This window comes from Alligator mississippiensis, chromosome 10 (genome assembly GCF_030867095.1).
Source record: "Alligator mississippiensis isolate rAllMis1 chromosome 10, rAllMis1, whole genome shotgun sequence".
Taxonomy (NCBI): domain Eukaryota; kingdom Metazoa; phylum Chordata; order Crocodylia; family Alligatoridae; genus Alligator; species Alligator mississippiensis.
In genome coordinates this window covers 43,112,147-43,129,307 of record NC_081833.1, presented here as the reverse complement: position 1 = coordinate 43,129,307, position 17,161 = coordinate 43,112,147, and the positions used below count along the sequence as shown (strand labels likewise).

General features: G+C 45.8%; 1 protein-coding gene across 1 annotated transcript in view; it reads right to left on the bottom strand.

Annotated features, from left to right (window-relative positions):
• Positions 1–9,324: 9,324 nt before the first annotated feature.
• Positions 9,325–17,161, bottom strand: part of HSF4 (heat shock transcription factor 4) — a 38,406-nt gene continuing 30,569 nt past the window's right edge. The window contains exons 11-14 of the mRNA XM_059713743.1: positions 16,226–16,291; positions 13,547–13,627; positions 13,250–13,256; positions 9,325–12,924 (exon numbers count right to left, since the gene is read on the bottom strand). Of these exons, the coding sequence (XP_059569726.1) occupies positions 12,737–12,924; positions 13,250–13,256; positions 13,547–13,627; positions 16,226–16,291 (342 nt within the window). The 3' untranslated portion in view covers positions 9,325–12,736. The remainder of the gene's footprint in view (positions 12,925–13,249; positions 13,257–13,546; positions 13,628–16,225; positions 16,292–17,161) is intronic.

The window sequence follows — 17,161 nt, the reverse complement described above, 5'->3', positions numbered from 1 at the left end:
CACCTGAGACTTAAACTCAGACCTCTCACATGGTTGGTAGAAGCTCTACCACATAGCTACCAATGCTGGTACTACCCTAAGCTGCTAGGGGTCTTGACCTTCCAGGAGCCCTGGCCTCACATCAAGCTTCCTGGCCTCTTATTGGAGGAGCTGGAAGCAGGGCTGGGAACCTCTCAGGTCGCTGCTCAGATCCTTGCTGGAGCTGGGGAGCATCTCCTACTGGCCGCAGCCTCTCATAGGTGATCCTGGATCCCAGCAGGGAGCCTCTCCTGCGGGCTGCACACCGCACTGCTAAGGGTCCTACTGCTGCCTGCAGGTCCCGCTCCTTCAGGCTCTTCTGGGGCAACTGGTCCCACCCTACTGGCTCAGCTCTTTGAATCTCCTTCCTTGTGGTCCCTCACTGGTATCCCCTGAGGCAGCCGTGCTGCCCCTTTTATCTCCCTCCAGGTGACCCAAGGGGCAAATCAGGGGACACAGAGGGTGAGTCTCTGGGGCCTGATTGGTGAGGAAAGGGAATCCCAAGTCCTCCAATCACCTTTTGCCCTTTCAAAACCCCTGGGCTAAGTCACTGCCAGCTAGCCTGTCACACTTTTAAAGTGGCAGTATGCTGTTTTCAATTTTGTTGATGTTGGTGATCCCAGTAGGGAGAGTCAGGGTTTGAACTACAGGGGAGCTTGGAGCTGGACTCCCCCATAAGAGATGAGAGATCCCCCTTAAGAGATGAGAGCCCACTCTGGCCTACCCCATGTCTCAGGTGGTGGCAGCAGCTCCTTCTGGCTGGAGTTTGTGTTCTAGCCAGGGGGTTTATCTTTTGGTTACAGTTTCAACGTGGTTTGGGTTGGGACTGTGAGGGATGGCTTTTAGGCATCCCATTAGTGACCCAGGGGCACATGATCACCTTGAGCCTTGCTGGGGGGCAGGCTTAAGGCAGAGCAAGCTCAGAGCCTGGAGCAGGGTGGAGCATGGGGCTCAAGAGCCCAGAGTAGAGCATGAGGTCAGAGTTTCCAGTGTCTGAGACGGGCAGAGACAGGGCCAAGGGCTTAGCACCCAGGAGGGCCTAAGCTGGAGCCCAATAGGACAAGGCTGGACCTAAAGCCTGGAAACTGGGTCTAACAGTGGATCATGAGCTAAATGGGCCAGTTACAGAAAGGGGTGGAAGCCAAGTGAACTAAGACCCCTATGAGGGACTGATCGGATTGTCACAGCGAGGCATGGGACATGGTACAGGGGTGGACAGAGCCATGTAATTAGCCTTAAGGTAGGGGTGGGCAAAATATGGCCTGCAAGCTGGATCCGGCCCACAGGCAGGCACCAACCAAGTAATTGTATCCAGCCCTACCCGCGGCTGACCCTGCTGTGCTCTGCCTGGAGCCGAGTCCTGCCTGAGGCAGAGCGTGCTGTGCTCCCAGCCTCCCCCGCCAGGAAGCACAGCTTCTGAGCAGGGCTCCTGCTGCTGCCACTGCTCAGGGAACTGCTGGGCTTCCCCAGCCTCCACTAACTCAGGAAAGGGCAGGAAAGCAGTTGCCACCACCAGCAGCAACAAAAGCCCCTGTGAGAGAGGAGGGGGTACAGGAAGCTGAGCCTGGCATCACCAGTCCCTTAATCTTTGTCCCACACCTGCCGGGCAGGGCTTCAGCCAAGTTTGCACTGGCTCCTGCTGCAAAGGTCAGGGGTTAGGGGACAGGACTTCCAGTCACAAGATGGTGACCAGGGGGTGGGGCACCTGCTAAGAGGCAGAAATACCCTTGCGGCCCTTAATGCTTCACCAACACTCGTTAAGTGGCCATCCACCTGAAATAATTGCTCGCCCCTGCCTTGGGCTTATGGGTGCCCTGGACACAGATGGGCTGAAAACGCTTACTCATCCTAAGGGCGGGATAGAAGCCACTGGTGTTCAGGAGGGACCTGCTGGCTATTGGACACAGTAAGGCTCACTCTAAGACTCACAAGGCAGCCTCACCTTCAATCCAATAAGTACATCAAGATGTGGTAGACAAAAAAGTGGAGAGGGAACCCTAGATGCAGAGCTGGGTACAGGTTATGGGGCCACCAGGGGCTGTCACAGCCACCCCTGGGACACAACTTGGTAACTTAGATCAAGTCACTGTGACATTTTGTTGGTACAGGCTATTGTCTCCATCCAACACCATAGCATTATGACTCTACCTAATAATGTTAATAATAACATAATAGTGTTAATGGTCAAGGCATTCTTTTGCCTGTATTGCTCTGTCCAGTTCATGTATGCAGGTGCTGCAGCTACATAGGCGCAAAAGCAAATGGGAAAACTCTTGAGAGGTTGTAGAAGCTTTGCCAGAGTGTGCTCAGGAGCATCCTGGGCAGAATGTGCTGCTACTCAAGTATGAAAATGTGCTTAGTCACACTGACGCAATCAAGGAGTATACCATGAAAACAACCAGTTACCCAGAGCCAATGTGGGTGGAACTTAACACAATCTGACCCATTGTATTCTATAGACACATTGTTACATAACACAGCAGATTATTTAGGTTGCCCCCTATGCGGTGAGATGCCTGGACAATAGAACTGATTCCTTTTCTGTGCAAACAGATCAAGCTGCCTGTACACGGGGGATACCTCACCTCTCTATAGTATTGCCATGTTCAGCATATGAATTGTGCATTATAATATATGTGAATGGCTATTATTTTGTTCAGAAGGAAAGATGCAGTGCTATAAATAGAAGATAAGAGATATGAGGCAGTCCCTGAGGGTGGGTAGTGTTGTGAATGTGGAAACTGAGGGATTGACCCTTGGGACCAGGAAAAGACAAATATTCTAGGTTGAAGAAGCTCCCCATCAATGGAGAAGGATTTATTGAGACCCAGAACAGAATTTGTACCAAGAGAGTTAGCATTGTGCTAGCCACTAGCACCTCTCCTCCCTCCTATACTGTCTCAAATACCTCTGACCTTCAGGGAATCAGGAATTCACCTAGGATGCTCTTAGAAATGTGGTAGCTGAGGGAGAATAAACTTTAAGGAACAGAAAAAGTGCAGGTTCCAAGCTAAAGCAGCTCCCCCGATATCTGTCTAGAGCACAGTTTGCTTCTGGCTGGTTTTACTACTGTTGTCACAGAAATTCCAAAAAATGTGACAGAGGGGATGGCACAAAGACCTGCGATGACATCGTGGTGAGACAAGGGAGTGGAGCAAGCTGATCACAATGCCAAATATGGGCCGTAGCAATGATGTCAGGCAAAAATATTATGATGCAGAGAGTGTTGGGTTGGTCACCAGGAGCTCTGGTGTATCCCCCTGGGTGAGGGCCCAGAGCACATGGCTCTGACTGGAAGTAGGTTGCTCCCCATTAACAAAGGAGGGTTGCACAAGGATTCTCATGAACAGAAGGAAGCGAAGCAGGCTTGCCCAAAGCAGCATCCCTGCGATTTTCTGGCTTTAGGGCGGACGTCAGTGGAAATCATTTTGACCTATTCTGTTTGACATGGGCAAACACCCCCAGAGTGTAACCAAGCCCTCAGACTTGAATAAGGAGGGAAGATAGTGGGTGCCAGGCTGAAGCGCAAAGCAAGGTCCACAGGCATAGTATCCAGCAAGGACTTGAGCAAAATGGTCCTTGCTCCAATGCCTGGGGGCCACCGACCCTGGTTGCCAGGGGCTCTGGTGTTTCCCCCTGGGTGAGGGCCCCGAGCATGTGGCACTGAGTGGAGGTAGGCTACTCCCTCCTCCTAAAGGAGAGTTTCAGGAGGATTCACATGAAAACTGGAATGAAGCGAAGCACGCTTGCCCGAAGCACCCTCCCTGCACCTTTCTAGCTTTGGAGCAGGTATCGATGGAGATCATTTGGGACCATCATGTACGACAAGGGCTAACACACCCAGAGCGTAGACAAGCCCTGACAACAGAACAAGGAGGGAGGATTGGGGAAAAGGGCAGTGGATGCAGACTGGGAGAGCGAGAGACTCAGAAAGGCAGGGCTGGGGGAGGAGGTGGATGGAAGGAGTGAGAAGAAACAGCAGGGAAATGAGGAAAGGAGAGAAGAGCGAAAGGAAGCATCAGTGCCGGGGCAGAGGGCAGCCGGGTCCATAAGCATGGTATCCAGCAGGGGCTTGAGCACAATGGCCCTTGCTCCCATGCCCAGGGGCCACCGACTGCCAGATTTGGTGTCAGGAAGGAATTTTCCTCCGGGGCACATTGGCCACAGCCCCGGGAGGTTTTTTGCCTTCCTCTGGGCATTGAGCAGGGGTCATCCCCTAGGGCCTATTCCCAACTGACAATAAACACCATGCACCAAGGAATCCATCTTGTCTCATAATTTGCGGTCACTAATGCGCGTGTGGACGGTGTCCTGTGCACACACCGTCCCCTGGGCTCAGGCCACTCCGCCCTCCCTTCCTGTGGCTGCTCCCCTCTCCCGCCCCACTCACTCCAGCTCTTTCCATTTGCTGGCCCCCCCGCACTAGGGTTGGGCTCGTTTCCTTCCCATGTCTCTGTGCTCTGAGACCCTCTTTTCTACCTCTGTCTTTGCTTCTCCCTCTCTCATAAAGAAATGGCCGGCTCCTGCTTCACTCTCTTGCTGGCATGGAAAGAGGGGATTTTCTTGGGAAAGATGGGAAAACGTCTGTATTTCGATCCTTTAAAAAACAACAACAAAACAGCTAGTCAAGTCTGTATCAAGTCTGGATTTGTGCTCTGATGGTGCCATGTTTCACCATCTCATTACCAAAAGAGGATGTGGCCCTTGGAAGAGAAGACAGAGAGTGTGAACGAGAGAAGGGGAGATCCTCAGGATCATCAGGTGGAAATCCGTGCAGCTGCATCTTCCCTGGGGTGAGGAGGGAAATGGAGGGGCAGCTGCTCAGCTTTCCTGTACAAGAAAAACCCCAAAGGAGCTCTAGCTGCTGAGTGGGGACAGAACCCACGCTGGTACAACTGGCTCCATCTCCTGAGTGGGAAGGGAAACCCCAGGCAGGCAACACCAATGAGCCTGAGACCAAGAGAAAGGCACCTGAGATGACATCATGGTGAGACAAGGGAGCGGGGCAAGGTGGGCCCTTAGCTCACAATGCCCAATAGGAGCTGTGGCGATGATATCTGGCAACACTATTATGATGCAGGGAGTGTTGGGTTGTTTCTCAGGGGCTCTGTTGTTTCTCCCTTGTTGAGGGCCCAGAGTACGTGGCCCTGAGTGGAGGTAGGTTACTCCCTCATTCAAAAAGAGATTTTCAGAAGGCACATTGTCACCAGACCTGCAATGTTTTTTGCCTTCCTCTGGGCTTTGAGCAGGGGTCATCCTCTATTGCCTATTGCAAATTGACAATAAAAATCATTGAACATGGATTTTTAGTCCTCTCGTCATTTACAAGTAATTCATACATGCATGGAGCCTGCTGTGTGCCATGTTCTTTCCTTGGTTGTCTGCCCACCAAGCCCTTGCTTTCTTTGGCAGCTCACCTCACCCACTGCAGTGACTCCACCTCTTTCCATTTGCTCTCCTATCTCACTGTTGTTGTACTCTTCTTCCCACATCTCCTTCCTGGGAGAGAGTTGATCCTCCCATTTTCTCTTCTGCTGCTGTCTATGCTTCTCTCTTTTTCATAAACAAACAGCCGACCTCCACTTCACTCCTTTGCTACCATGGGCAGTGAGGACTTTCCCAGTGAAGATGGGAAAATGTCTGTTTTTGAATCTATATATACAATAAGTACTAAAGTCTCTGTCAAAAATGGATCCCTGCATTGATGGTGCCACCTTTCACAATCTAGTTATTGAAACTAGTTTTGCCCTTTGGACAATGTGAGAGAGAGAGACAGAGAGACTCTCAATCTCAGGTGGAAACACATGGATCTGGTTTTCTACTTGGTGGTTATGCTGATTATATGGTTTCAGTCTCTGGGAACTGAGGGCCACCCTCCTGATTTGTTTTACATGAAGTTAATGTCCTGTTGCTACAAGAAATACGTATTGTTCATCTGCTCAACTCTGGTGCTGCCTAATGGGTGAATGATTTGTCTCTCCAGTACTGCTATATTAATCTACAATTAGTTTTCATCTCTTTACTGTACAATCTCCTGTGGCAGGAAGAGGGACTGTAGCAGGGCACTGTGTGTGCCTGCCACTTTAAGGGCCTGGAGCTGGCAGCCACCAGGTGCCTGACGAGGGCAGCCATTTTAGGAGTTAAGGGCTGCCTATATAAACAGGGCAGTTTGGCTGTTGGAGGCCAGGTAGCAACATTGCCTGGCTGGAGGGCTGCTGAGATCATCTGGAGGTAAGGGAGGAGCTGTAGGGGATGGTAAGGAGGCTCTTGGTCCTGGGCATGACCTAAAACTGCACCCTGCTGGGAGTGGGTGGCCTGATGGGGCTCTCAGTGGTGTGGGAGCCCTCAGGAAATGCCAGGCCAGTTACCACCCCGGTGAAAGGCGAGTCAGGGTGCCTTAACCCCTTGCCCCCGCCACCGGGTGGGTAACCCTGTGTTTGTGAGGGGCCCAGAGGGTGGACCCTGAGAGAGAGTGAGGGGCTAAAGACCCAGCCCGAACGAGAGAGTACCCTCGACTGGCCCATGCTGGGGCCAGGACCAGGAGGGTCAAAAGGGCCAGGGGCCCACCGTGAGGGACGCCCAAGAGCCAGGGGCCTGGGGTCCCAACTGGCCTGGAGGTGGGCCAGGGCTAGTAGCTGAAGGTCCTGGGGGGACCGCACCCAAGAGGGGAAAATGGCTTTGGGGTGCTAGGTAGCCCGGATGAAGGCGGAGAGGCTGCCTGATTGGAGGGATCAAGGAGGGGTCCTGTTTGGATGATTCTGGGGCCCAGCGTAGGGGCCGGTGAGGATATGAACATCAAGATGCCATCTATGAGGCTTGGGCTGCAGTACTGGGGAGGAAAGGAGCTGCAGAGAGCGCTCCCTGGCATCGGGGCACTAAAATGGGCAGCCTCCTGCTTGAGTGACATCTGTTAATGAATCAATTTACATCAAGGCGTGGCGGACGAGAAGGCGGGTGGTTGCCCCAAAAAACAGGTGGGTGGGCCACGGAGATCGGCCCTGAGGAGGCCCCCTGTTACAGGGCCAAACCAATAGGACAAATGTACACAAAAAAGCAAGACAGTGCAGAAATTAAACTAGTGAAGAAAATGCTTCTAGAGCTACCAATAATCCAGCATCCTGTGTTTGTAAGCAAAGGAGAAGCAGCAGCCAGAGTGGGATGGCATGTGTTACCCTTTCTGTAGACAAATGAATCTCACTTTGGTTCGAAATTGGGTTATCAAAGCAATATAGTACAGCACAGACATGAATGTTACCAACTTTCCATTGTTGTGATCTGATTGAGAGATGTGATAGATGCTACCATCAAAAGGCGTGCCATATAAACGTGCATGCCAGTTTCACAACTCTGGAAGAACCAATGGAATTCACAAATCACACAGTCAGATTTCCCAATTCACAACATTATCCCTTTCAGTAAAGCACTGATAAAGCTGCATCATTTAGTTGGAGTTAATTATGTAACATCGGGTGATCTGTAATTACCTGAAATCAGGGGGATTGACCCTTGGGTGCAGTTGGGAAATATAGTTCCATGTTGCAACATCATTTTGGGGTTGAAAGAAGGAGTGGGCCGCAGCCCATGATCAGGCAAAGAGGCTACCCAAAGTGATGTCCGAAAGACAGAGGGGGTTATTTTTCCAGTGGGATGAGCCCTGTTCTAATCATTATAATTTTTTGTCTCTCCTCCTCCACCACTACACAAAAAGGAGAGATGTAATGAGAAAAGAAGAAAAAAATCCTGTATTTAGTCTAAAGAAATCCTACCTGAATATTTCCACAAAATAAATAAAATGGTCAGATTTCAGCAGCTAACCAGTGTACAGTCCAGGGCACAAGGGGTCTGGCCTAATGGGTAGGCCATCAGGGGAGGGCCTGAGACAGGAGTTGGGTGGGGTTCAAGGTATCCAAATTGAGGGGGAATTCCAAGAACAGATTCTAAGTTACAGGCTGAGTAAAAATTGCAAAGTCAGAAACCATATTACCAACTCCAAGGGGTAAATCCAGGGGCAGAGTCCCTGCATAAGGGTGTTGCAGTCAGAGAGCAAGTTGCCAACACCCAGCAGAATTTCCAAGCAGCCAAAGTCCAGAAGCAGAACTGACTAGGGCCAGAAGGCAGAGGACTAAGAGCCCAGGATTTGGAGGGGCCTTACCGCAGCAGACCATCAGGCAAAACTGTTGGCTGGCCTGCAGCTTGCAACCACAGGTAGAACTACATGGGGAGACTGCTGTCCCCAGCAGCCCATCTGGAAACTGTAGCTGATTTACCAGCTTGGATGTGGATGCTAGGTAGAACCTCAGGCAAATTTGGCCAATTAAGCAATTAGTCCTGGCTGGACTGCCTCTTAGGGCCCCAAACAACAAGTTTTAGACCCTGGTCTTGTCTTTAGGTACCCATGCATAAAGTTAAGCAGGTGCATACACAGGGTTTTAGTCTGAAATGGTGCTTGTACACGTGTCAGGGGTTTAATCCCCAAGGTTGCAGTCTATGCCTCCTAAACTGAAATGGTGGGTTTTTCACTGAAACCCACCATTTCAATTTTTCCATCACCTCATGGTGAGGAGCAAGATCCTTTTACATTTTTTTTATTTTTTTATTTTTTTTTTTTTTTTGTCAGAGCTTGCCCATGGCCAGGGGATGAGCTGCCAGTGGGCTGTGTGGCTCCTGAGCTGCAGTAGGCCCCCGTTCCTTCCCTCTGTGGCAGCAGCACCCTCTGGAGCTGCCTGGGTGGGCTGCCAGTGGACTGGGTGCTGCCCCAGCCAGTTCAGGGTCAAGGAAGAATTGGATCAGGCTGGGTGCTGCCTCTGAGCTAGGGCGGCACCCAGCCCACTAGCAGCCTGCCCAGGCAGCCCTGGGGGGCACCATCACCATGAAGGGAAGGACCAGGGCCCCCCACAGCTCACCACCTGGCCATGGGGGGGAGGTGGTGGAGGGAACAAGGAACCTGTACAATGTGATACCATTAAGCCACACAAAATGACATTTTTATCACATGTACATGTTAACCATAGAAAATTAGGGTTGGAAGGGACTTCAGGAGGTAATGGCATCATATATACAAGCATCCAAAAGTTCCACCATCTCTCGTGGCTTTGTGTTCCTCTTTCTTTCCTTTTCTTATAGAAATGATCTGTGGAGACAGTCTTCTCTTTGGAAAATGCTGACAATCAAATTTCCCTTCAATCTGGAGCTATGGCCACTTCTTAGCAAGGAAGATGCATGGAAGCAGAGGTGCTGGGTGTGTTAGGCCCCAGCTCAAGTCTGGGTTCGTGCCCGGTATGCAAAGGCCAATAAAGATACCAGGGGTGAAAGTATAAAAAAGATTTATTGCTAGCAATAAAAGGTGCAAGCGGAATAATTTCACAAGACAAGCACACACATATTCAATACTGAGCCCCTTATATACAAGAGGTTGAATCTTCATAAGCATCCTTGTTTGCTAATTGGTTATAAAGGAGTGACGCAAGGAGTTCTTTACTGAGCATGTCTCTATACCTGTGTTTTAGCTATGTATCTCATTAACATACATATATGTTTCATTAACATATATCTTCCCCGCCTCGGGGTGTGATTTTTAGTATTATAATGAGCTCTTTGTTCCAGTAACTCTGATTCTGTTTTTTGTTTTCAAGCTTCCTCTATCTAAGACTGTCTGCTCCTTATCATTGCAGATGGGCATTCGACACATAACATTCACTTTTGCTTAGGCTTTACGTAGTAGTTTTGAGGTCAAACCTTACAGGTGCATGGGGGCCCAAGGGCCCTGGCCCCCTCTGGAAGAGGGCAGTCACCTGAAATGCATAAAACTTTCCACAGGTTCATCATCTTAGGACCCCCCAGCAAAAAGAAAAGTCAACGCCTAGGCATGGAGTGGAAAGAAAGAGGGGCTAAGCATGATTAAATGAGAAAAAGGCAACATTTTTATTTTGAGTTCTCTGTAAAACTTTACAAATGTACAGCATAGTGCAAAAGGCAGTGTCAGCTCATTAACTTCAAGTAAAGTTAACAAAGTGTAAAAAGCCAAGAAATACAACCACGCTTCCTCATGACAGGAGTTCATAACGTTGTTCCTATGGGTTCCTCTCTTACCATGAATTTCCAATCTAATGTTTATTGTAGAGCAAATGGTCTAAAAAAAAAGGACAGAATCACCCCAAAGTAGCTGCTGATGGTAAGCACAGAATACCGATTGGTAATATGAGAAACCAGAATCTAAAAATTCTTTATAAAGGAGTTAGTTTGGATTCATGCATCCTTTTGGGTTGGATCAAGTAAATGTCTGTTTGCATGTAGCTATCCCATTCAAGTTCATTTTCTAACCATAGTTAGGTCCTGATTCAACAAAGCACTTAAGCACATGGATAATTTAAACATGTGATAGTCCCAGCAAAGTCAGGGGGACTTGTCATAGACTTAAAGCATGTGCTGAAATAGCTCACTGATATAGCACTCTAGTATGTCAGGTGCCATAGAAATACATGGGTTTTGGATAAAGATAACATACGTCTGTCAGGTGGAATAAGCCTCCAGACAATCTTCAGGTTTCTAATCGGAGATAATAAGTAAACAGAAAAAAATCAAATAAATAAAGGTCAATACATTGCCAAAAAAACACAAGTTACAGTAGCGAGTGTGATCATTGAAGGACAATTTTCTAAGGACACAAGTATCAAAAGGGGATATGTGGTCTAAGAAGCTACCCCAATGTATTTTCTAAACACCACTCTTTGTGGGGCAGCCATGGGTTTCTTGTAGTCCTGAGCATAAAGACACTGATTGTAATTTCATGAAAATGCTGCTACACTATCAGTTCTGAAAGGACTATACCATGTCTGGTAGTGATGGCGTAACCTAACAAAACTTAAAATAGTTGCACCCATTTGTTATTAGTCAAACGGGACAAAATTTGCTGACAAGCACAATGTTTCTGAACTTTTACAGGTTTTCATTTATTGACAAGGGGATGGAAAAAATGCCCTGAGGAGGTAGTCCATTTACATGGGGTATTTTTCCCCATTAAACAGAATTTACTGCAGACCAGCTTAAAATGAATGACAGCTTTGTCTGGGATAGATGTCACTTGACCACTCAAGATGCTCATAAATATAGTTAAATACCATGACTCGTCACAGCAGTGTGAGTGGATAAGGTGCTCCTTTCCATTAACACTGTTCTGGCTTATATACCCAGTTTCTGTTTTAGCTAGGAATTTCACCCTCAGCTTGCTTGGGTTGGCTGCCATGTATCTGAGCCAGTAATTTTTCCAAGGAAATAACTTATTTAGAAATATTGAAATAAATAGTACACAGTCAATCTAAGGTTCTCCTTACTAAACCTTGATATAATGCTAGAACTACAGCATAAAAAACAAAGCTCTGCTTTGTTGAGAAACATAGTCTTCAGAAACCACATGGAAGAGGAGACAAACGAAAGGCTGACCAAGTAGGCAGAAAAGACAGAAGAAAAGCTAGCGGACAGAGTGGACCATACATTTCAGCCCTTTCCCTACCCAGTGCTGGGATCTGTGCTGAAAGGAACTTCAGGTCCCATTAAAAAACTTGAGTAACCTCATTTGTGCATGTGAATGAGATGACAAGCTGGCTACATTGTATTAAGGGGATTAGAACAACCTCCTTGTCGATGCCAAGACAAAATTCCCTCGACTGGATGGGTAAGTGAGATGTTGAAACACCCCTGACCACGAAAATAATATTTAGCCCTATGCTCTATTTTATATAATATTCTATAGAAGTTCTTATAATGCCTTGATAATTGTTCATAACTGAGTGCCTTCCAGATGTGCAACACATGACATAACTAACATCTGTTAAGTGGTTTGTTCTCTCTTTTATCTTTACCTAAGGGGAGAATTGTATGTGTAGTGGAGTGTGTTGGTTTGGTGCTGCTCTGAGTCTTTCTCAGAGAAGGCAGGTTGAAGTCACATGCCATGTGCTTGGACTGGAAGGGGGTGAGGTGGGTGTGATATTATTTCATTCCTATGAGAATCATGCCTGCAGGCTAGTACAGGCTACTCAGTAAAGCTGTTTCCTGCAAAGACTGACACTAACTGGAGATTGTACATATTCAGGGTGTCCTGCTTAAAAAGGAAAGATAAGGGAAAGATAGGAGCACATCTCATTATATCAAAAGAAGGAAACTGGTAAAAAGAAAATGCTTTCAGTGGGTGGGCCAGCATACAACTGATTTTCTGCAGTAAGGCAGTCAAAATTCCCCTCACATCCATACACTTGCTAGTCCACTTGAAAACCATGGGTCTTCCTTTAGTGAACACCATGGTGAGTTCATAAAACTCATTTATGTTTTAACAGACATGACACAACCTTGCCATCTACTCCACTGTTTGATTCTTAAAAGCTTTTCCCAGAGGAATTAACCATGTGAATGCTTAAACAGAATTAATTGCTTTTGTGGATAAAGAAAATAACAAACTTGCTCCTTACATGAGAGAGAAAAGGTTGAATTTTGTTTTTTGGAAGACAACAACACCTTGTAAATTTTGCACTGGGCAAACACTGGAGAACAGGTGCAGTATGGGCATTGCTAGCAACTAAGCTGACGGACTATCCCATCAGTTCAAAAAGAAACAGCCAGGATAACTCTTCCATGGGTTTCTGAGTCACTTTTGTTTCTTTACATTCAAACTTGTAAATCTTTTGTTGGGGAAGGCAGGAAGCACTACTTTCTTGAAAAAGCTAAATCACTCAGTACATTCAGTCAGAGATCTGAGGTTCAATGGAATAGCTCCTTCAAGATGCACAGAAAAGAGAAAGGAAGACATATTTTCAGATGGAACAGAACTTTCAGGTAGGCTTATGGTGTCGTTTCCAAAGCCTGTTGGATGATCAGTGAGAAGCTGCTGGGTGCTTTCAAGACCTACATCTTTCCCTAGGAATACAAATACACAAAGGAATTACTTTTGATTCTCAGTTTATCTATTACCACTTAAGCCACTGGTCATTTATGAATTCAAGACTGGATCATATGAAATACTGAGATAAACAGGGATTGAGGGGGTCTTATCTTCACAGGAAGGGTTTCAAAACTCCCAGGTTTGGAACTTGGACTGGTATGAAAGCCACCAAAGTCAGTGGGAATCTTTCTGGTAGTTTCACTGGGCTCTGGATTGTGTCTCTGCAGCTGAGATACATGGGGAATTGATTAGGATAAGAGACTTTGCAGGCTGGGTAAGAGCAATTTTTCGCCCACTTACCCAGGCACTTTCAGCCTTCTCTCACTTCTACAACCTAGGCACGACCAATTCCAATTTCTCCCTTTTTCTGTTATTATCATCATCATATTGCTGTGGGCAGGGTTCCCCTGAAACGTCATCAAGTATTAACCAGTAAACTGAAGCATACAAGTTGCTCTGTTCTGTAAAATGTTTATCATATGCTAAATGATCACTGCTGGACATTTCATCTAACTTATAGGAATGCTTAATAGTTCATCTGAATTCCTGTATGCTCATTGTTGTGTATGCAATAAGAGTGAATGCACATACCTGGACAAGTGGCATAAACAAAGGATATAATGCTTTTGAAGACAGCTCATTTGCATTCTTCTCCAGTTGCACTGTGAGTTGCTGAATCTTGATGCAAAAATACAAACTACAATGTACAATTATACAAAGATAGGGAACTGGTTAGAGCTAAGTCATTTTTCAAGATCAATAATTATTAGTATAGCATAGCATATGCTGACTATCAGAGGCAGATCCACAGAGGTGCAGTGGTGCAGCTGCACCCCTCTTTGATCCTGGTTCTACCCAAACTTTAAAACCAACTGCCTGGGAGGGACAGCAACATTTCTATTCAGGCAGTGCCAAGAGAGTCAACTGACTTCATGATTCATTATCATCTCCCTGATTCCTACTCATCTCTCTCCACTCCACAGGTATTAATGACCCTTTCTCCTTTTTAACAATCTTGATGTTTCACTCTTCAAACTATCCTTTCTTCTACACTGTTACTGTCTGGTAATGTCTCTCTTCTATTTCACAGACCTGCAAACCATTTTTAGCTGTAGCTAAAAACCTGAACTTAGGTGTATTAATACTAACTCAGGTGTGGAAATGACTGACAATGAAGTGTTGGATGCACTGTGAAGACAGTCATGAAGGCTAGATTTTGTTTTACAAATATGAAGAAGAGATGCACCTCATGTTCCAATTACTCCAGGACAAATAAAACAATATCCTTTGCCTATTTTTGCGTTTTTTTAAATTAATATCAAGCAAATTGGTGCACATTCCAATAAAGTTACATTTGTTTTTGCTTTGATGTTAAACTAAACCATATAGCACTGGGCCCCTAGCATTCTAGTTTCTCTTTAACTGGAGAAAAATGTGTGTTATACATGTGATGATGAATCATACCACCTGTACCCCCCTTTTCAAAATCCTCAATCTTCCCAGGTACATTACTGTCCTTGTATTCCCTCGTTCATCCTACTAGCTTCTCTTCTACTAACTGCAGGGCTGCACACAGTAGGAATTACCATAAGACTGCAAACTTAAGCATCTATAATAAACCTGAAGTCAATGAAGTCCTAGCCCTAGCTGACCTACCCACTCATATTTTCATAAGGAAGTATTTTTCTTTGAATTTCCCTGTCTTGCCTCACAGCTACTTGGGTGGTAAGATACCTTGTGTGGAAGAACCCTGCCTAGCCCAATCCATTCATTCAGGCTAACTTGGAAAGTAAAAAAATCCTGTCACTTCAAAGATGCCACATGCTTTTAAGAGAGTTTTAATGTTACATTAAAATTCCTGTGAACCAAGTAGCACCAGCTAGGTGCATAGGAGGAGCAGGAATCTCTCTTTCTTAATCGAATTGGGTTAGCTAAGGGCATGCCTATACCCAACAAGAAACGATGTTAATTAACTGGTCCAATTTGATTAAGAATGCATCTAAAGCTAAACACTAAGTGCCATAAAACAAAAAGCATGTCTAATTTCTAACTGGTTCCAAATACCCAGGGCTCGTCTTACTACCTTCTAATGTACAGATTCTGAGGTGTCAGCAACTCAGTTAAAGGTGATGTTGGAGGCTTAACCCTGAATTACCTCATGCTTGGAGCTATCCTGAGAGATGAACAATGTCCTCAAAACCTACTGACTGGACTGGAAGCTGAGGGTGCTCAGCACAAGAACATTTAAGCATGCATGTCAGGGGTTTCAAAGTACCTTGTGCTTTGTGGCTTAGGATACCTGGCTGAATTTTGCTTTTGCTTTTGCTTGCACTATGATTTTGGCTACATAGCTGGTGGAGTTATTGTTGGAAGGCTTTTAGACTGTAGTCTGCTACCCTGTTGGACCAACAAGCCCATTATGGGAGTCTCCCTCTGATGCTGGGAAACCTTTTAGAGCTAAAGGATTGAATGATAAAGCACATAAGCTCCTTCTACATTCGGGGTCAGGGTCACTCTGAGTAGCTGCTGGCCTTTGTTAATAGAAGCCTCTTATGCAGAGACCTCCATTGTGAAAGAAACTGCACCCTGCTGTTAAACCTTGGGAATACCAACTAGGCTTAAGAAGGCTAATTTTCCCTCCTAACTGCTAAGAAAAACATTGAGTAGAAAATTCACAATTATTACATTCAAAACAAAACGTAAGGGACATTGATGTTCTGAAGCTTTAGAGGCATTTGTTACCTCATTAGCACTGACATAAGAGAAGTAAAATCCTGTTTTGTCAGAGAAAGTAAAGGAAGCTCATACGCAATTCTGCAGAAAGGACTTCACCCTGTGTGGCTACTGTAGCACTGGAGTTCTGCCACTGGTCTCAAGCAGCAGAAGAAACCCTGGCTCTGAAACCTTAGTTCTTCTGCCCCTCTGTTATCATTCTACTTCCACTGAACTTTAGTGATATTGGTCCCAGTGTCAAATTCCAGCTCAATTCATTTTTTTTCCTGCAGCTTCTACCATTAAATATATTTACAACTTTCTGTTGTACATGGTTCTATTATGTCGCTCCATGCTTTTAAGCAGTCCCGCCCCACAGAAGCCTGCATTTTCAAGTATACAAATTTTGTAAGGGACTTTGGAACAAACAGCATTTAGGATATTCATATATCTTTCAAAAAATGTTGTAAGTAATTCAGTTATCCATGAATGTACAAGCTCTGTCCAGTGCCATTTCATATTTATGTTATTTTTCACACACAGACACAAACACGTGTCCCTTACCGGTGACAGGTTGGCCTCCACGTCAGTCATATTCCAATCACTCACAGACAAATTTGGATTAAATACCTGTTGAAAAAAGATATGGGTGTTCCTGGCATAAGGTAAAGGTTCCTACATAGGCTTTAAGATGTATAGTCTGTTTTGAAGAGCTATCTGAAGGCACAGTAATTTAGAAGGGCAAAACTTTCAAAGGAGGCCTGCACCCAGCCATTCTCACTGTGACATTCAATTGAGTACCCAGAGTTCCTTAAAAAATCAGGCCATTCTTAACTATCTGGAGATACCTTCTGACTCACACCCAGTAAATCTGATGTTTAGTTATCCAGGGAGAGGAATTTAGTTATAGTATTAGCAGAAAAAATCATAATACAGAAAAAGAAGAACTGGATTCCATCATTAGAAAGTCAACAGCCATTCTCAGATCTGCAAGATTTGGCCCTGAAAAGATCTAACCATGGAAGACAAGAAAATATAGCTGTTCTCTGTTGATCAATCACTCTTACTTATCCAAGTGTAACTGCCAGAAGCATAAATGAGAAACATTCTCTATAGGTATAATTTATTTGATTACTTGAATAAAACTGTGTGTGTGTGTGTGTGTGTGTGTGTGTGTGAGAATACAATATGGATGAAGCTCCATTGCCCATTTGTAGCTAAAATGTCCTGAGAATCCCTGATGGGGAATGACCCACGTAGTGACACGATATGACACCACTGGAACTTCTAAGAACTGGAAGAAAAGAGGAAGGCAAAAGAGCCCCAAACATAAGCCAACTGGATGAGGTGGGTCCACAAAGGATTCAGAATATGATAAGAAACCAATTAGCCAGCTAGCTGGACAACAGTATTGGAACTATTTTTATCTTATTGTGAGATTTTTAAGCTATTTTAGGTCTTACAACCTAGCCTTCCCACATGCACTGTGTTTAGTTATCC